The sequence below is a fragment of the Lissotriton helveticus genome, chromosome 1_1 (genome assembly GCF_964261635.1).
Source record: "Lissotriton helveticus chromosome 1_1, aLisHel1.1, whole genome shotgun sequence".
NCBI lineage: Eukaryota > Metazoa > Chordata > Amphibia > Caudata > Salamandridae > Lissotriton > Lissotriton helveticus.
This window is the reverse complement of record NC_136057.1, coordinates 1,158,327,155-1,158,348,829: the sequence shown is the minus strand read 5'-3', so window position 1 is coordinate 1,158,348,829 and position 21,675 is coordinate 1,158,327,155. Positions and strand designations below refer to the sequence as shown.

Here is a 21,675-nt window from a genome sequence, read left to right as displayed (position 1 = left end):
TTTTTTTCCCTCCCTCTGGCTCTGACTTCTGAAACTCCTCTTATAGATCTTTTGTTTTCCTTAGTTACTATTTGTTTAATTGCGTAGGCCCTTTATATATTCTCTGCGACAAAACCTCCCATCATCCCCATAATCAATGCCATTTTCTTATCAGGGAAAACTCTGGAAGAGGTCTATCATCATGCTATCGACACATGCAATACAGAATTTCCCGCTCGCTTTCCAAGTTGAAACAGAAAATCAAGGGCTACAGGGGAACCTTATCCTGTTCCTTATGCTTCCTGATGCTCCACCATGCTCAAGAGGCAGCTGGATGGGCATCTCCAGCCCCCCAGCCAGGAGTATTGTCCCAGGAATAGAAAGAGGCATAGAGAGATTACAGGTCTTTTAACTGCAGTTAAGGACACAGGTTCCTCCCCCACTCTTGTTGTACCACCTTGGACACCCTCATGGGGGGAAGCAGATTTATTTCTTTGTAAGTCTCTTCCAAGGTTCATTTCAATATCATTGACAGCGGTACCTAAGATTGATTTGTTTAGTCCTTGTCCTTTTTTTTTTTAAATATATGCAGTTTTCGTAGCTCTGGAAATAGGGAACCTCATAGATTTTCAGCAGAAAGTGTTATCATTGTCTCATCTAAAGACTAATTTGAAGAATTCGTGGAGCCTAATGACTTGGTATCCATGCAGCTACACCTCCTAATATAACTGGTAGAGAGGGAAATCGGGTGATAACATGAATAACACTTAATTACTGTATCCTCATGGCAGGATCTCATTGTCAAGAACAATAGGAAGCGACTCATTGTCTGTGGGAATACTACAAAATTCACCATACAAAAAAAGAGTCGGTAGAACATTGGTGCAGATTTCAGTATAGGGACCTATGAAAAAGACTATCATCTTTAAGAAATTTTAGAAGTTTATGTGTTTATCTAAACAATGTATCTAAACATCTGTGTGGATTTTAAAATGTGGCCAAGTGTAAAATAAAATCCACTATGAAATGTTACCATTCAATGGCTTTGATTGAACCCGTTTTGATTCCCATATTGTCAGCTAGCGACACGAAATTCAGTTGTGTTTGTCAGCCAATGTAATGTTTTGGTTACAAATTGTCACTCAACTGTAATAGTCCTGTAAAGCATTCACTGACTACAGCATTATTGTATTTTTAGGTTATTACTGACTCTTTTACAACACATAAACAGAGTTTCATGACACTGAAATGTAGCATGAAATAGTAGAAATTTAAATTGGATGAGAGAACAGCCAGGCTTTTAAGCATTTGCAAAGTGATCAGAGATCTTATGTTAGTCACATAAAAGAGGGTAGGCTAGTCCATATGATGGACCTTGAAAAAATAAGGCCCCATAACCTAATCACTATTTCATAAATTAGACTGTAAGGAGTAGGCTCTTCCAGTGCTTAATATGAGCAGGTTTTTGCCAGTGGGGAAAACTGGCACTTATTTTCCTCATTAGACATTCCCCAAGAGCAAGAGTGGAAGAAACACACAGAGGGGAAAGAAGGAGGAAAAGAAAGACAAAAAAAAGTCATAAAGGAAGAAAGGAGGAACTTTCAAAAGTCAGATAACCGTGCAGGGAATGTCGGGCAGTGGATTAAAGAAGCCTGAGGGGTATTCAAGAATATGTGGCCTAGAGATTCAGCAGACTATATTTAATAACGCAGATCGTGGACTTCTGAGCAGAGGTTGGGACACTACCACTTTTTCATTAACAGATTAATCCCTGAGCGCTCCAGCATAGATCCTAGTGTTCTCCTGGGGAAAAAATACCTATTTTAAAATCACTGAATGATGGGTTCTGACCAGAAACAGTCCTGTGTGGAATGTAAGGAGCCTTGAAGTGGGGCCCAGGCCAACCTAGGAAGCCAATGGCCCTGATCAAGAGAGACATGTGTAGGAGTCTGTCTTCCCCATACATCTCTGATGGCAGCTGCAGCATAACTTGGCAGAAAATCAAAGGACCCTGAAGATCCGAATTAGGCTTTCTTTACAGAACAGCTCTGTTAATGACATCAGGCGCAATGCGGTAGACATTAACGTATGGATCACATGATACAGATAGGATGCCAACCTGCCAAGTAAAGGCAAAAGGGGAACCAGATTTCAGGTGAACACAAACTTTGGGGTGGTAGTTGGTGAAACCTCAATAAAGCAAGGGGGACACAGAGTGCCAAATGTGGAGGGGTAAAATTACTAACAATCTGCTTTGAACTGTCAGCATCTTTGTCATGAAAAAATAGGCTGGCAGGAAGATCAGGAGAACCATGAGCATCACAGCAGTGCTGTGTGATAACCAAGTGTATTATTCATGTATGATGTGTCAGCCAATCTTAATATCCATGCACCGCGTGTCAGCGATGTATAGATGGCATGTCTGCGCGTCCCAGTGTTTCCTCTTCTCTGGAGGCTGCATGTGTCATACCATCTGTTGTAACATAAATTTCCACTCAGATAGTAATTTAACATAACAACATAACATTTATTAAGTGATTGATATCACTGAGCCTCAGGACTAATGTAATTAATGGCCAAAACACCAAAGCTCTATGAAGTGAGCGGAGGGCCATTACTGCGGAAGCGTTTATGATAATAGCTTTGTTAATGTCGACTACAATCCTGATGTCTTGCTCTCAGAAACCATTAATGCACTCTTTGCCCTTCATGTTATTTTTTTCCCCTCTAATAAAACATATCATAATGATCCAGTGAAGTATGTATGGAATCTTGATGAAGAAATCAGCCTCTTCTTGTCCTCTGCAAACCTTAACACAATTGATGCACATGGGACTCTCTAGACAGCATTCTTCTGTGGTGGGTTTAAGTATCTGGAGGTTGAAATAATTCCCTAGAAGCCCTCAGACATTTCAGGATCAGACTGACAACATTGAACCTTTATTACTGTAAAATTGCAAGTTGTACCTGAATGTGTTTTTAAATAGATATTTCTATCCACGTTCTATTAGATAGAATATGAAAGGGTATTATGTTCCTGTTAAGCGTCTGTTACTTGCTGGGTTTTATGGTCATCAGCCCATGGTATTGGTATAGTGTTTTTTTTTGCTGAGGTGTAGTCAGAGCAACTACCAGCAAGAGTCAATTTACAGAGGACTACGGATTTAACACACCAGCACTTAGCACAATGCATGCATTATCACCATGTTTGTCATAATTTCAAGTTTGACATTAAGTATAATTCACTGAGCACAGGACAGCAATAATAATGGCCACTACTGACAAAATCTGACCATTCTACTAAAAAAAAACCAAAGAGAAGCAAAAAGGTAAGAAAGAAATCAGTATCCTCCATATTGGAGTTTTTCTCTTCAGGAGGACAAACTATTGTTTCTTGGATTTCTGATTTGCGAATTTATAATCTATCATTTGATACATTGTCCGTAACTGGCAATCACGCGTGGCACTGTTATATACCAAATGCATTGTCCACATACTTGCTTACTATTCTAAGCATGGAGTTGTATCTGGTTTCTGACCACACTTACCTTTGTTTTCTAGCTTGAGCTCTTCTGCCATCAAGCTGTCTTGTCTGTTTCCAAGCACAAACGCCAGGAAGGAGAGGATCATGGCGTCCAGGATACCGATGATGGCCAGGATATAGGCCCAGCGGATGGAGCAGGCGCCCAGGGTGTATTTGTCTGTCTTCTCCCCACACATCCGCTTCACCTCGTCTGAATCCCACCCATCAGGGAAAATGATGCAGCCCAATACGAGACAGGCAGCTGTCAAGAAGAAAAGGCAGAGGTCAAATGTTACAACGTCTTATAACTTTGTGCTTACATTTTGTAATGCCTCGGTTTACAGCATAGAGTTAAAAACGTCATATTTCCAGAGGACACAAAGCGAATCCTGTTAAAATAACAGAGTAATTGTTCTTTTTATTTTATATATATATATATATATATATATATATATATATATATATATATATATATATATAGTATCACTTCTTTTTTAGTTTAAAGGAAGTGTATTTGTTTATTTGTTAAGAAAATAAGACATAATACAGTAAACAAAGAATAATACATACGTACAGAATAATACTGCTAAAATATCTGGGAAAGGGGAGGCAGGTAAAGAAAGAAAAGATAGGGGGATAGAATGAAAGAAAAGAAGAGGGAAGGGTAGAACATCCATATAGTATCACTTCTGCCTTAAGAAAACTCAGCCTATCTCTCACAGATTCAATTCTGAAGTCATTTGACAGAAGAAAACAACTACCTCAATCCTCACAGACTTTAGTATTGCCTATCACTTGATGCAGGAGTGCTGCATACAGTATGCCCCCCCCCCAGCCCCCAGTACCCACGCACCAAATATCCAGCCCCTTGTGCTGAGGGCCAGAGCGCCAACACTTCCTAGGCCTGATGTCAAAGTCCTATGCAGTGTCTACAGCAGGCAGCGCTGTGGTGGATCCTTCCAACTCCAGGCCTCTAGGCGCTAGACTGAATGGATATCCACAGCTGTTTGCATGATAAATTCGTTCTAGTACTTGTGAAACGTGCCCTGACAAAAGCAGAGGTGTAACACAGGCCCCTGAAGGGGGCCCCCATTCCGCCCAAGGCTGTGAGATATGGGAGACTCAGCGCGTGCTTCACATTCTGCAGGGGGAGGGGGGCGTTATTTTGTGTTACAACACTGGACGGAAGTTCAGGGTGGAAGCCTCTCCACCTAGAAGATGTCTTAAAATCAAAGGTCACACGTCTCTCAATTCCTTACTTTATGGCTTTACTACAGTCATTTCTGATGTGTTATGAGTAATTTTCGAGCGCACAGTAATTAATACCAGTCTAGGGTTCATCTGGGAACATATAAAAGGTATGCACAGTAGAACGTGGGTCTATGAAAGAATTACAGATATTCACACGATGCTGGGCTTTGCAAGCGCAGGGCAGAGCACTTCCTCGCACACCATCGTCACTACCATTTACTTTCAGTTTTTGCTGGGGGTAAATTCGTGCGGAACATGGATGCAAAGACAGTGTCAGACCAGTTTACACCTGCAACTCTCCATTTCTGGCACGTAAAGCGCAGTCAGGAGGTAAAGCCTGCAGCAATCTTGTATTGCCTACTGGGGGTGTAGCTTCTGTGTTTAACACAGTCCTTCAGACATTAGGAGCAACAGCTCTCCCAGTAACAGGCGCCAAGGACTAATGTAAGGAAAATACTATAATTTGCGAATGCATTATTACTACGGGGCTCTTGGTATCCGAACTGCTGACTATCCTCAGCTGACTGCTGCAGAGTTTTGCCCAAATATTTTGACTTTGCGTCTTTATTTCTTTCTTTCCGTGCAAATAGTGCCAAATATTTCCCAGGCATGGTGCCAAACAATTAGAGCACTCACAATAAGTGCGGCTTTGGACCAGAACAGGAAGGAAATGTATAAACAAATGATTAAAGCTTAAAGCAAAAGGGGGTGAATCTGGATCTGCGCAGGAGCTCAAAAATGCATCGAAGGCCTTTAATATGAAATATGTAAGTATCTTTACCAGACGTACCTTTTGCTAAAGCTACTCAGACAATGCATATAAGTTTCTTTATTCATTTTTTTCACCCACATAATAAAACATACAACATATATTTTGATTTCCTGTTGTCACAAATTTCCATTCTGGCAAAAATCTCTCAGTGCTATTGCTGCAACATGTATTAAGAAACATTTAAATGCAAAAAGAAAAATTGATGGACAGAATGCAGAACAATGTCAAACATTAAACCCAGTATAGAGATCTGGGCCTAAATCCATCGTTGTGTGCTGCCCATGCCATTCCAGTTTGAACCCAGCCATATGCAAATCAGTCATGACCCTGCCCCCAATGGGAACAGTCCAGCCCAAACTGCCTAGCCAGGTCCTCCCTGGACTGGAAACAAGCATCCTAGGACCAGAAGGCAAAAGGCAGGGTATGCCGGGTTGGAGGTGGGCAGGAGGGTATGTCTGTTTGGCTGGGTCCTGGAGGAGTGGCTTGTCCAATGTTGTGGGCCCTAACTGTTTGGTCCGCCCTCTGGGGCCGTTCAAGCCAGTCATGCGCACTCTAACTTCTCTCTATATAGGCTGAAAAGCTGACCTCCCTACAGGTGCTTGGCTGGGCGCTGTCTGCACCAATCACAGCGTTGTGATTGGTTTAGGCCGGGGATGGGAGTTAGGATGCCTTGTTCCTGGAAAGCAGAAGGAAAACGCCAAACGCGGACCCGGCCAGGAGCTGAGCCGGCGTGCGACCCGGTAAGGTACGTTTTTTTTTTAACTGCCCTCCCGCGAGAACCCACGCACGACCCCCTCACCCCCCCATCCGCAAGTCAAGCGAGCCGCGACTGCAGATACGTACATAGCACGGATCGGACTGCAAGTGCAGCCATCGAAAGGCTTCACAGGTTACAAGCACCTAGGTGATCCGAAAAGGTAGGGTTTTAAGTGTCTGTTCGTGCAATGCTTACAGTCCTTGGGAAGGTACCTTACATTACACAGAAGTTAAATCCTTCACTGAGCCATCTCAGTACATTTTGTGCCTGCTCACGGAAGACGACTTCATCCGCCCCAGGAGCATCAGGGTCTAGACTATGTTATATGCACTGAAGCAGTTATCCTGCACCGGTTCTGGTTCATTTGGTACTGGTTCTGGGTAATTTTACATCGTTTCTGGGCATGTTTGCAGTGACATTTGAAGCAAACGAGTGCAACAGTAACAATCCAGCTTACTGACCAATGCAAAAAGAACAATTTGGACCATCACAACAACGCATTTCAAACCCTCCTCACTGGGGGTGGCTTACCCTGTTTGAAATTGTAACATTGTATTACTCTTCTCAGTATTTTAATACTCAGTCTGCCACCGAATGCATGCACGTTGCAGTGACATTTGCTACAACAGTTGCCCAATGCAAAAAAATTAGTTTCGTAGTATTTGTGATTCCATCACAATTCATATTGATCCCTATTAGGGAGGTGGCGGGGGAGTCCAGCCTTACTGAAATGTCACAATTCTGATAGTCTTCCCGGGTTATTAGGGAATAGATGGTGTTTCTTGTGTCAGTGCCAGGCAGTTTTACCGTGGTTCTAGGTAATTTTGCACAATTTTGCAGTGATATTTGCACCGTCAAATTTTGCACTGACTACCACTACAAAAAAAAAAAAAAGAATTCACCCGTGGTCAGTGCAAATGTCAGCTGAAAAATCATTTACAAATTCCTGTTTTCAGGACAAAATTGATCTTCCCGAGAGCAAAATTGCCTGGCACTGCTGTACTTTTGTGATTTGGCACAAGCAGAAGGAAGATGAGTGCACTGCCAAGGTTGTGGGAGTTATTACTGTATGGTACAGTCAAGGATTGTAAGGATTGTGCTCTGTAACTTTGACGATCGCCGTGATTGTTAATGATGTATGAAATTAAAAAGTCTGCCCTGTGCCCAGAGAATACCAATAATGCTCCGCCTCGCCTTTATAGGATGCCAGGTGCTGAGCCAGCAGAGAGGGCTCGCCGAACCCACTGTGGCACGACTTGTGCTGCGTCTCTGCGGATGTTGGCTCGTGAATGCAGCGCCAGGCTAGAAGGGTTGTGTGCCAAGCAGTCAGGACCGACGGGGGAACCAAAAGCAACCCTGGAAAACTGCTCACAGCAGCCCTGCTCCCTTCGTCTCCTCGCGCAATCTTCCTCTTCATCCGTCTTTTCTCTCTTTTCTCTCTTTCTTATTCATTTCTCTCTCTTTCCCCCTCCCTCCCTCCCTCTCTTTGAAGCCCGTGCCTGCTGCAAGTATTCTGAGAGATCTCCGAGGAAAGTGACAGACGCACCGGGAAGTGGCCAGGCCTTTCAAATGCGCCTTCTAAGGGCGCCAGCCCACCGGGGGAATGCCAGGTGGAAAAAAAGTCCTGTCCAATCCTGCCTGAACATCTTTGTAATGCTTCAAGCCACCAGCACCTCTGGAAGACTATTTCGTTTCCTAGGAAGGCCCTCTACCAGGTCCAAAGACTGACACCCGTGCAGATTTTTATTCTACCTTTATCAGCTAGCAAAACATTACTACATGTTTAAAACGAAGGCTACCTTTGATCTTGAGACTGAAGCCAAAAGGGCCCATCCCTTTCAAACAGCATCACCCAGCTATCTAGTTCATGTTCTGTCATAGAATATCCAATCCAATCCAAAAATTCTTTATTTCGGCCGTTGAGACCATAAAAGATTCAAATTAAAAACATTAAAACGTTTGAGAACATTTAAAAGACATCTACATAGAATAAAAACCAAACATGTTACGTCCCATAGATAGTTCATTTCCCTAGGGGATCAAAACACGAGTGCAATTTCATTACAATTCATATCAGTATTCAGTCTTTTAGTAATTTCCCCCTTGTCTGCCACATGGCCATTATAAACTTTGCAACTGCAAAGACAATGTGGGGCAGGGTACTTGTCTTCAGTATTCTGTATGAATGTAGGTAATTTCTTATGCCCATGTTCCTACACAGAGGCACTAGCCAGTATTTCCTTGGTCTGGTGTAGGCCGGGCAAAAGAACAAAACGTGAATTTCTTCCTCATCATGGCTTTTGCACCCAGGACAGGTTTTTTCGTCCCGCGTTGTCCATTTACAAGTAAAAGTTTTCAGGGGCAGGGTGCCTAGCCTCCATTGAATGAACAATTTCCTCCCTGAAATGGGGAATATGATGTCCATAAAACCTTCAAAATAATAAGAATTTTTGGAATCCAGGAAATGTTCGGTCAGGGTGCCGTTGTTAGGTGCACACACCAGAGAGACTAGACTTTTCTCCTTGAATTGTTCCACCAGCCTTTTACGAGGGACCCTTTGACAGCCTCTTTCTGGGTACTCCCATAACTCAGGGAGTCCCAGGCGATGTAGTTCTTTCTTAATGCAGGACAACCACGAGATTCTATCACGCTGGTTGAGCTTCATAACATGCTTGAGGTCTTCCCTGTAATGTGCATGTTCGCCAGTGGACCAGAGCCTGTGCCAGAACCTAAGCGGTTTTAGTCCCAGATCGTCCCCTATTGTGGGGAGCCCCAGATCTAGTCTTAGTGGTAGAAAGGGTGTGCCTTGGGGAAGAAGCAGAAGTGTCTGAGAAAGTTATTTTCTACTCTGACTAATTCTGCCTATGCTTTGTGGCCCCACAACTCACTCCATATAATGCGGCCGCTTTGGCTTGGGTTTTATACATCTCCACGGCTGGACTGATGGGTTTAAAGGTTGATGTATTTGCGACCTTCAGGATTGCGCCCGATAATTGGGACAATTTTAACCGAGATGTAGCTATCTGAGGGGCCCATGATAATTTCTCGTGTAGAGTTACCCCCAGATACTGAAACGTTTTTACCCTTTCCAGCCTTGCAGAGCCCAGTGTTGGATTAGGCCTAGTTGTGGAGGAGGGGTTGAATATCATGAATTTGGTTTTTTCAGTGTTGATCTCCAGACCATGTTGCCTGCAGAAAACGCCAAACCCATCTAATATCCGTTGAATCCCCATCGGGGATTTGGAAGGCAGGAGGGTGTCGTCGGCAAACATAATAGCCCTCCTGCCTGCCAACAAGGGTGCGTCATTGTCAAGATGAGATATGACACTGTTAACAAAGAGGCAAAACAGGGTCGGCGCAAGGACGCAACCCTGTCTTACCCCTCTGAGAACTGGGAACCTAGAGGACAGCGCTCCATCCGCCCCACACCTAACCTGGGCAAAATTGCCCTCATGGAGCCTAATTATAGCATGCAATAGTTGGGATGGGACACCCAGCTCTTTTAGGACCTCCCATAGTTTCTTACGGGGGATCAAGTCAAATGCGGACCTCAGGTCCACGAACACCATGTACAAACTCCCCCCCTCAATCCTCACTGTTTTCCAGTAGAGGAGAACGAGGCGGAAAATCTGATCCATGGTGGACGTGTTTTTCCTGAAGCCCGCCTGGAGGGGACTAAGAAACGCGTTATCCTCCATCCACTCTAGAAGGTGGTCCAGGAGAAGGCGAGAAAATAGTTTTTGGGGTACATCTATAAGGCTGATCGGCCTGTAGGTGGCCGGGAGCAGAGGAGAGCCCTTTTTGAAAATTGGAACTATCTCTGCCCCCAGCCAAGTGCAGGGGATCTCCATGCCTCCCAGGATGGAATTAAATAGAATTAGGAGGTACGGGCCCCAGATCTCTGGATGGTATCTAAACAGATCGCCAGGCAATCTGTCGAGTCCCGGGGCCTTCCCCAACGCCAATCTCTCTATGGCTCTAACTACCTCACCCAATGTGAATTCTAGTCCATCTGCGGGGTCAGATATAATATCAGGGGCTGCGTTATTAGCAAATTCAGGAGTATCTTGGTACAATTTGCTAAAGTGGGCTTCCCAAACCAAAGCAGCAATGTTTGGCTCCATTGCTGTTTTTGGTTCTCCCGAGCCAATATTAACCAGAGACCAACATTTTCTAGAGTCCCTCGCTTCTAGGGCTAGGGAAAGGTCCTGCCATCTATTCCAGTCCCATTCTGATTTTGCTTGTGCCAGGGCTTCCTTATATTTACGCCTATGTTCAGCGTCCTTATCTTTATTAATACCTGATTTTATTGTGGAGATCAGCTCGGTCTTGATCTTTTTACAAGTGGAGTTGTACCAGGCTGAGGTTCGGGTCTTAGTCTTCCTACGCACCACCACTGGATAAAAACCTCTCCTAAAATTCCCACTAAATCTGTGTGGATTTGGGCTAATTTCTCATTAAAATCTGTGGCTCTGGGTTGATTGATCAGTCCATCTATTTCATCAAGCTTAGGGAGTGCTAATTCATAAATTTTAATTATGCTCTCTTCTGAGTTTACTAATTTCCCCCATCTTACCCTGTGTCTATTGGTGCTAAGAACCAAATTCCCTAGATCTTCACTAAGGTCACTAGATGGCAACCCTACACCAGGGACGGGGTACGCCATATCTAGACAGAGGGCATTATGGTCAACGTCTGTCTTTCTACAATCCTAAAATCCTGGACCTTTGACCACAAGCCTGTATCCACGAAAATGTAATCCAGGCGTGATTCATGGTTCTTCCTGTTAAAAGTGCACTTTGAGGGGGTATCAGATGGGGTATCAGATGGGGTGCGCCCGTTACAGGCCCTCAGAGAAAAATTCAAAGTCAGGGACATGATCTGTACTGCTAAAGGGGACCATGATCTAGGATGAGGGGATTGGCATGGGGGATCGCCCAATGGTCATCTTCGGCAGTTAGGGCGCCCTCCTTCAAACCTTCAAGGGGCTCAAAATGACAGTTGAGGTCTCCGCCCATCAATATCTTACAGTCAGTGGGAAGTTGACCCAAAAATAATGAGAGATCGTCCAAAGTAGGTGATTCCAAGGACGCACTGACTGGGCGTGAGTACACATTAACAATTGCCAAATTGAAGGCATTGGGTCATTTAAGGAGGACACACTGAATGTCCTCCGAATAAGTGGGTACTATCTCCGCGTTACAGCCAATGTGGCTGGCCACCCAAACAGCTGTCCACCCGAGGGCCTCCCTTTGCCATTCCACTTAGCATTGATATAGAAGGTTGCGTACCCTGCTCTAGGGAAGTGTTCCCTGGCCCAAGTCTCCTGGAAGAGACAGATGTCGCTACTGCCTACCAAGGAAGCCCAGTCATCTGTGTCTAGTTTGTTTGCAATACCTGCCAAGTTCCAGGAGAGGACCTTCATGGTTCCTACAGGGATCTTAGGTACCGTCCCCATGGTTTCCACAGTGCCGGTACCCAATGGTGGCGATTCAGACCTGTTCGGTGGAATTCCCTGTTGGTCGGGAGCCACAGGTATTATATTTGGACCAGGTGAACATGGGAATAAGTTAGCTAGTTGACCCCGGAAACTGCCCATGGTTATGCTCTCCAGAGAAGATGTGTGAGGGTCATCAGTGATAACATCAATTACCTCTTTACCTATCCCCAACCCAGTGGTTTCACAAACTATACCTTGAGTATCCCCAATGGTTGCACCCTTCTGGAGTCAATCCACCAGATCAAGGCAACTGTATCTGTTGGGGTGGACATAATCGCCATGGAGAGGGGTGTCATAGCGAGTGGGCCTATACCTTGACCCGTCTACGGCAAATCCCACCCTGGTCCAGCCGTCGTCCCTCCCCATAGTCACATCTCGGACATTGGGGTAGAAGAACGACAGGGGGACCAGTTCTATGGAGGTGTTCCCCGGACTCCCCAGCCAATTGCAAATATATGTAGGGACCTGAGAGCTCCCAAAACTTATGATTATACAATCTCCCCCCTTTTTCTTGACAGTATACCCAAGCCATGGGACCCTTCTGACCATCAGTACTTCGCCTCGGAGATTAGGTGGTAGGGGCCTTTGAACGGTTAACCAGCTAATAACTTTATTACGTAGGGAGTCGTAAGATTCCACCACATTGCTGGAGAGCTCAGGAACCCCCATCAAAATTGCAGTATAAGCCGCCGCCTCAGGCGGCAAGTTGACCACTTTTCGCCGGTTGAAGATGTTGCCTGACCGATTAGGGCAGTCAGCCGTTACGTTAGGCGGTCTGTCCTGTTCCAGTGTGGTAGCCGGAGTAGGCAACTTCGACCTCCTGATGGGTGGAACCGGGGGCAATTGTCTAGGGAGGGGTACAGGGGCAGGTAGTGATGGAGCGATAGCGGGGGCATTCTCCATGGGAACAGTTGTTGGCAAAATTGGAACCACAGTAATGGGAGCACTATGTGGGAGAAAAATCCCATCATTAGTCCCATTTACTCCATTTGTGCTTAGACGCAACCCTTGCTGATCAACCCCATTTCCACCTGATCTTTCTAGTACTAAAAGTCTAGCCTCGATACAATCCAATTTTAAGGAGAGGGGATCCAACAGAGTTTTAATAATGTCAGTAAGTGAGGAGATAATACGCTCCGCGGTGTCTGGAAGTCCCCCTCCAAAGAGAAATGGGCCGGTGTGCTGAGGTATCGGGTTAGTGGGGTGGACTATGGAACACACCATATCAGAGGAAGTGGTTCCAGAAACATCAGTGCTGTCTTCGACTCTATTTGGGGTCGGATCTATTTTAGCCCTTTTGGCAAATTTAGTCTTCCGCGATCTTTTCCTTTTCGGGACAGCATCCTCTCGGAGACCCCTATAATCCATTTCAGTAGGACCATTGCCCAAGTCCCTAGGTGGAACAGCCTGTGGTGTGGGGGAGGATGCCACCCTGTTGGTAGTGTGGACAGAGTCTCGTTCCCCAAATGAGTTGGACGAAGTCCTCAGCTGCTGCAAAACTGACTCGATAGTTTGGTCGATGCTATCCATGAGTGATAAGTGAGTAGCATCCAGCAGTTGTGACGATCTACCATTGGAGGAAGACCCTGGGGAAACCAAGTGCGAACTTTCAATCCCTCCTGCTATTTGTTTTTCTAAGACTATGAGCCCCTTATTAACCACAGTATTAGCCTTAGTAAGAAAATTGTCCAGGGTACCTGTGACCATAGTAACCGCCTTGCTTCTTGTTTCCCTCGTTGGCATTTATTCAAGCACAGTTCCAGGATGGCCGGGCAAAGATGTGGGTATCGGTTGATGAGGAAGGCGAGAAGTTAGGGGGATGGCCCGGTCCGGTCTCTCCCGTCCTCTAACGGCCTCAAACGGCCCGCCCTTTGCCCGGGCTTAGCCCCGGGCTGAGTCCTGCGCGCGTCCCGCGAGGCGCGATAGGTGCTCAACTATATACGTACTAGGGGGTGGGGCACGGCCGGGAAGAGGAACGAGCTGTGGGTGTTAAGCTGAATGCTGGTCCTCGCAGTCCCGGTCTCCCCTTCTCACTCCTCCCAGCTGCTAGCGTCCGTGTAAAGCACAGGCTCCCAGTAAGCCACGAATTCCAGCCGAAGAAAGGGGCCTCCAGCAACTGCACCAGGGACTCAGGCAGGGAAATCTCCAGTGACCACAATCCAATTACGAGCGGCTCCCGCGACGCGGGGGCCGCGAGAGGTGATAAGGTGCTGAGGGGGGGCGGGGCACGGCCGGGAAGAGGAACCAGCTGTGGGTGTTAAGCTGAATGCTGGTCCTCGCAGTCCCGGTCTCCCCTTCTCACTCCTCCCAGCTGCTCGCGTCCGTGTAAAGCACAGGCTCCCAGTAAGCCACGAATTCCAGTCGAAGAAAGGGGCCTCCAGCAACTGCACCAGGGACTCAGGCAGGGAAATCTCCAGTGACCACAATCCAATTACGAGCGGCACCCCAAGAATACATTCTACTAGTGGTCTCGACTCACCAAAACCATTGCATTGGTGCAAGTGACATAATAACTCCTTGGACCCGTCGATAACATCATAGGAAATGACATTACACAAATCAGTGTGTGTTTAGACAATCTTTTGTAAACTCAACGGTGCATCATATTAATAAAGTAACTGGCAACAGGCAGAAGCCATTCATCGATGTCACTAACACATGGTCAATACATGCACATATTTAAAATAGAATTTTGCAGTGCCCATGAGGAGTCACTGTTTCAGCAGCAGTAATGCTGATACACAACTTAGGGTGTCAGTATTACTCAATCTAGGCAGCATTCACAGCAGCATCACATGGTTTACTGATTAGAAGTTTCATCTGTAATGGTATGTAGTTTGCTTTTCTGTATGGCAGCAGTGCATGTGTACTGTTGTCCAAGTACCAGCTTGAGGTGAAGCCGGGAGTATGGGTCAGTGATAGAAGGATTGGCCTGCGGTGAGTTGAAGCCGGGAGTCCTAATCAATTTTATTAGAAGCATTCAAGCAGATATGGACAGAGGTAACTCTTATGTTGAAAGTTACCTGGGATATCTCTCAGACTTATCCAGAGAAAGGTCCCGGATTCCTTGAGTTATAAAAGGTTATCAGTGAACCACCCTCCCTTCATCATTAAGGTAGATACTGATGTCAGATGGACCCTGGGATAAACAGATTTTCAGGAGAACTGACAGGGTTCCACAGTGGTGACAGAGTTGCTATCCTCTCGTGATGTATTATAGTGATTAGAATGAACAATGCTTGGCAGCTCTGTCTGAACAGTCCCTAGAAGCCCATGGCTAAGACTGATTTTAATATATATCTGGTTCCTGCCTTTAATAGCACTGACCAGCTAAAATGGACTGGCATGCAGTCTAGAATAATGACCACCGGCTGAGATCCAACATTGGATGCTGTCGAAGTGAGTCTCCCAATGTGGGAGTGATATGACCACCTTTTGGTCCAGAGCTCACTGTGCTTTAGGACTCAAGCTGAGTCTCTCTGGTGAGGCTGTAACCAGTCAGAGGTAGATTGTGTTCTCATTCAAGAAGAACCTGGTCTGGCAGTTCAGTCTAAGCCTACTCAAATATGGCAGGGCCGAGATTGATTTGCATATGACTGGTCCTTGTCTCTATTAGCACTGAACAGCTAAAACAATGGACTGGAATGAGGCCAGAGTGATTACCAGTGGCGGAGATCAATTCAAGCTTTTGTTTATCATTTCACTGGGCTGCTCTAAAGTGATTAATGAAATCAGGTTTGAGATGCCAATCTTGCAGGAAGTGACTCTACCAGATCCATAGTGGAATCTTCCTGCTATATACAATCTCATTAGGAGTCAGTGCAGTCAGAGGGATATGGTTTAGTTAAAATTGAAAACATGATTACTTAAGAGTCATTCAGTGGAGATGGAGCGAAGTCATAAATAGGCTAAACTGAGGCTAACCCACTTCATTTAGAGTTGGAGGAATCGCTGGGTTTCTGTTGGTGGAGCCTCATCAGGCTCTGCGATTGGAAACCTTTGAACGGGCAGCCCATTCAAAAGGAGAAAGACTACTAACAGTGCAGTGCTCATTTAATAAATTTTTTCTGATGCTGACTACTTGACTACTTCTAATTAATATTGAACATATTAAATGCATATAAATGTGTGTGTATACATATCTGAAAAATATTATCACTTCGTGTTCAAAGTAAACTGAAATTCTTTAATTTTAAGAACTTCTGTTTAACGTTTTCAGTCTTCTAGTTTTTTTACTCTGTATCTTTCTTTTTCTCTCTCATGCTATCTCATCCTACACTCCGAAACCCTTCTACATATCTCGTTCCTCCTTCGTCGCTATTTTCCCTTTTATTGTGCACAAAACAACCCTTCCTCACCCTCTCACCGCTCAACCTTTGCGCCCCGCATCTATCTCCATCTGTTCTTCGTCGCAGCCTCTCCCAATACACAGCCCAACCTTACTCCCTCTTTCCTTCAACCTTTACACCACACTCTCCCCCTCAGTGGACATCTTCATTTTCCCCCAAAGCTTCCTCCTCTCCCGGATCCAAAAATACCAGAACCCGTGCTCTGTCTCTTCCATGACCCAGCCCTTCACACATCCATCCTTGATGGCCACACTATCAGTCTTCTCACTGTTTCCAGCTGTGCCCCTCCAGCGCCAGTCCCCTCACCCTTTCACCGGTGTATGGCCTAGTCCTGGCCAAATGGGACTGGGCTCCTGGTACTCTTACTGTCTCATTTAACGTCGAAGTACCTTATGTGAAACTCTTTACGTCTGCGACAAGTGACATAATTATGCCATGTCAATTGGACAATCACCTAAAATGTATATAACTCTGACCACATCTTTTGGAAACCAACGACTTAGTTGTATCTTCCGAATGACAGTAACCCAGCGTGGTACAAGTGTGGTACATGTTTAACCGCGGTAGTGGCCTACATTCGGGCAATACAGCATCACCCTCTGCATACCCGTGCTCGGTATGGGAAGAGCAGCCAATGGAAGGCCTGCAGCGCCTTCCCGATGCAGCCTCGCTCTGAAGCTGTTCATTACAAGAGCAGCAGCGCTTTGAACATAAATTACACGGCTGCTGCAGCGCGGCATCCCTTTGATGGCGCAGAACTACTGACTATTAAAACTGTTAAGGGAGGCTGCCATTTGGAGTCGTGCTTTGTACGTTTCATATGAAATGAAAGATATATCGCTTTCTAAACAGAATTATTAATTTGCGAGCAATAAGGAGGACATGACACGCATGCTGGATAAACCATGCGCAGCGCACCCTCTCCAGTATCCCGCCCAGCATAAAAGCCGTGAAGCAGTTATCATTTTTTAAACGCATGCCAAGGGGTAGAAAGTGGAAAATAAACCTTAGCAGCGTCTCAAATATTCTGGCAGCAAATGGCGGCTGCAAGTCATGTCACATTTTCTCTGCTTAGCACAAGTCCTCTAAAAACGAAGTGTGGAACTATTCAAGTTAGGGAGTATGCAAGTGACATCACGGCGTGACATCACAGGAAGTGACATTGCGGCCCATGTCCTCTCGGAAGAGACATCACAAGAAGTGACATCAGATCTTAAGACCTCCCACACATGCTTACCAGTTTTATCATGAGTACATTTGAGAGCATTACGAGATTTAGCAAATGAAAGCTGTTCAGTACTTAAGTCAGAGACTTGATTTCCCTACCTGAAGGAATTAACAACGCAAATGTGGATGATATTTGGTGACTAGCTAACCTACAGTAGAAAAGCCACTAGGCGCTACAAGCTAGGCATACTAAACTTGTCACCAAGAACAAAATACAGTTTGCTCATTGCATTAAAATGCTTTAAACTATAACTATGAGAATAAAAACTGCAAAATATATTCACCTACCGTGCATACTACCATTGTATACACTGACAATTTTAGCCCACTTTGACCATTATGAAAAAGAAAAGATGCAAGTTAAACACTGCATCAGGTATTCCAAGCATGACAGATATCATTCCCTATGAAACATTGATAGCTGAACACTGCATTTGGTATTCCAAGCATAACTAACATCACTCCCTATGAAAGATGTTGTCTCTCCGTCATCTCAGGAGGATCTGAGCGCTGACGTTTTAAATACCTGCCTTACGAAAGTGTCGGCTTGGATGAACTCTAACTTCCTTAACTTGATTGGGGATAAGACCATAATTCTGGTAGTGGGTAACTAACTTCAACTTTAGAGGCCCCATTTGTGGCATGAGGTTCTCGGTGCATCTCCAACTTTGGTACCTGTTGTTAAAAATCTCAGCTTCTGGCTGGATAATAAGCTCTCTATGAACCATCAGATTACCAAGGATGTGTCTACCTGCTTTGGAATCCTAAAATTGCTAAGGAAAATACTTGGTTGTCTCCCTGTATCATCTCAAAGAACAGTGCTAAAAGCTATGATCATCTCCAGGTTGGACTATGAAAACATTCTCTACCTGGATGTTCCCAAGGCTTCACTTTAGCAGCTTTAGATAGTCCTAAATGTGGCAGCCAGACTCCTTTTATCACCCCCCTAAATTTATATCTACAGCCAAGCTTCTTCAAGATCTCCAGTGGCTACCAGTTAAGAGGCAAGTTTATTTTAAAGCACTGTGTTACATGCATAAACGTTTGTCAAACACGGGTCCCCACTACCTCAGATTTTTAGGGTCACCTTAAAAGCCAAACTGTCCTCTACACTTCAGTAGTTCCAATTTTGGTTCAGTCCCCAGGGTAAGGAGAACCCGCCAAGGAGGCCAGGCTTTCTTGTACCTGGGCCCCAAGCTGTGGAACTCGTTACCACCTTCCATGAGATCTTGTTGCTCTCTCTCAGTCTTTCGCAAGCTGTTAAAGTCCTGGTTGTTTGATTCTGTGTTCAAGTGCTAGTGTTAGTTGAGGTGTCTGGAGGGGCCTAGGGCCTAGGGCCGGGAAGCATTTTCTGAATAGCTATGCGCTCTATAAACCAAAAATAATTATAATAAAGATACAGTTATAACGGAATAATCTGCACATCTATCAATTCAGACATTCTGGACCATGCTATATTGTCACAGGATGTTTAACCTTAAGAAAGAAGTAATTAGTGAGACTTTTTACATCATTGAATCACTAACACGTGGGTAGAAAAATCACTTAAAAAATACCATGCATCTGGTATCTTTGTAGTGATGGGTAGTAGGATCTACCTTCCTGTACTGAATATCCTCAACTTGTGATGAGCCGTCAACCATCTGTTAACACATGGCAATGGATTCTAAAGAGGAGGAGGAGGGCCCATAACCCTATGAACATTAGTAAAGACTGGCATGCAATATGATGACAGTTTTGTATGGGTGACATTATCAAGTTCATGGTGGGGAAGCCTCTTTCACGGTCAATGGTAGTGTGTTTATTCTCCTCAAAACTGTTTGTACTTGTTCTGTTATCCCATTTCCAACATTGTCAATTTAGTCTCTGAAACCTTCTAATAGGAGTTTATAAATCGGAGAGAATCTCCTGCACAGGTCTATACACAAACAAAAACTACACACACTCAAAATTACTCTTTTTAAAACAAAAATTCTCATTAATAAATTAACACTTGTCATTAATTCAATACTTTTTAACCACAGAGAGGCAGTCTTACCTGGACTATAGCATACAAACTAATATCAGGAAGGTGTACTTGAGACTAAGCCTACTCTATGTTCCAATTTAACACATTGATGACATCTAGAAGAATCTGCAAAAGATAATAGACTATGTTGGCTTTGTAATGAGAACGGTGAGATTCTTGAATACAGTATTTGCCTATGCCTTCAACTTTTAGATAATCGTAAGAAATATATGTGACCCTGCTTTACACCTGCCAACATGAGGAAAATAAAAGAGGTTACCATTACCATCTATAAAAAAATACTCTTGTGCATTTGTTTCAGGGGTCTTCTAGGAGGGTGTGTCTTCAGCCACTAGTGTAGCCTGGCCCCTTAAGAGCATGGGCATCCGGCGCTTGCTGTGCATGCTCTGTGTAAACAAACAAATGGTTCCATGCGATTCTTTTCTTATGCAATCAATATAACTCTCTTTTGATACAAGAAACATTTTACTACGTTTATTCTCGAAAATAGGTAAAGTTCCTCACATGTAGAAAACATTTAATTATGTGCAGATGGCACAGTGCTCAACATTGCAGTGGTGTGCAACAGTTACAATGATACATATGTATAAGCGGGATGTCTCCAAAAATTCATAGACACAAAACAGTCCGAAATGTTTTCTCTGGTTCCTGTCTTCAATTTAATTAACCCCTTGCATGCGCCGCTAATTTTCGTGCTGTGCGGGCGATTTTAAAAGTGGGCGGGATTCGGACGGCCCCCGGCCGTCGTCAGCACACGTCCACAGTGACGCATGATGGCCGAGGCCCGCCATGAGCATGCAAGGGGTTAAGTAACAGACAATCCCTTCTAAAATCTTCAATGTTTCAAAAATGTGCAAGTTTTAGCATTTAAGGAGAGGTTGTCGCTCCTAGAGGAGGGTGAGCCACTAAAAACTCGAGCCAGGCTAGAGTCCGAAGCCTGACTCTAGCTCAGCTCGAGGTCCTGCTGGAACCTCAAGCCCATAACAAATAGAGTTTTCATGTGGCTTCTGCATCCCTCCCTCACAGAAGTTTGGATGTGGCATTAGGGCCAGAGCTGCTGACTTTGGAACTGGGGAACCAGGTTCGAGTCTCGGCATCAGCTCAACATCCTGTAATCCTGGGCAAATTGCTTAATCTTCCCATTCCTTTAAAAAATAAAGGATGCCCTTGTGTAATATAACTGGTGGTCATATAAAGCATTTCAAAACTTCCTGGTTCAGTTCTCACTACATAAAAACTGCACAAATTAGTAAAAAAAAAAAGCCTTAACATAAGGAAAGACAAATAGGTACCCATTTACGAGTTGATTTGTACAAAATGAAACCAAAAAAGTGGATAAATCATAGCTTGCCTGTAGTGGCATAACACAAAATCACGGGGCCCACTTACAGGGTATGATTAAGGGCATCTGAGGCGTCTCAGATGCCCTTAATCATACCCTGTAAGTGGGCCCCGTGATTTTGTGTTATGCCACTACAGGCAAGCTATGATTTATCCACTTTTTTGGTTTCATTTTGTACAAATCAACTCGTAAATGGGTACCTATTTGTCTTTCCTTATGTTAATGCTTTTTTTTTTTACTAATTTGTGGCACAATAGGAGCTGCAGCCCTCAGATGCCCTCCTTGGTCACAGTGCCCTTGGTACCCATTGTACCTTTTACAAGAGACTTGCCTGTGGCCAGGGATGTTCTAATTGTGGATACAAAGGTAACATTTTGGGAAAGTACACAGGCCCTGGGAACCTGATTGGCAGGGACCCAGGGCACATCAAGTCGGGTGCATCAGATGTCAGGCAAAAATGGGTGTAACCATGCAGAGAAAGGGCACTTTCTTAGAGATCTATTTTGTGATCTTCGCCCAACTTATGAAGCACCGCATGTCCTTGTGGGTAGCTGTCACACTATGCCTGATTCATTCATTCATTTATTCATTCAGTGGAATTAGATAAAGTGAGATATGTAACTTAATCAAACAATGTTACACAGCACCAATTTTCTAAACATATTATAGAACTGGCCTTAAGATGATTTGAGTGAAAGTTTTCTAAAGCTTGCTAACATCCAGGAAAGTGGTGTCCTTGCCCTGTGAGGGGAACAAAAAGGAATTCAGAAGCAGTTCTAGTTGAATGACGGCATTTGTTGTGACTAGGTGTCAGTGGATATTTCCCAGCTCCATCTATATCTTCTGACTCTGGGTGGCAAAGGAGGCGGTGAAGCAGTCAAGGGCAGTGCTGGAATTATAGGAAAAACAGCCAGATCCCTGATACAGCAACTATTATTCAGACAGA

At 44.6% G+C, this 21,675-nt stretch overlaps 1 protein-coding gene across 1 annotated transcript in view; it reads right to left on the bottom strand.

Annotated features, from left to right (window-relative positions):
• LHFPL3 (LHFPL tetraspan subfamily member 3) overlaps positions 1 to 21,675 on the bottom strand; it is a 765,165-nt gene that overhangs the window by 317,771 nt on the left and 425,719 nt on the right. Inside the window, exon 2 of the mRNA XM_078679051.1 lies at positions 3,528 to 3,764. Coding sequence (XP_078535177.1) covers positions 3,528 to 3,764 — 237 coding nt within the window. The remainder of the gene's footprint in view (positions 1 to 3,527; positions 3,765 to 21,675) is intronic.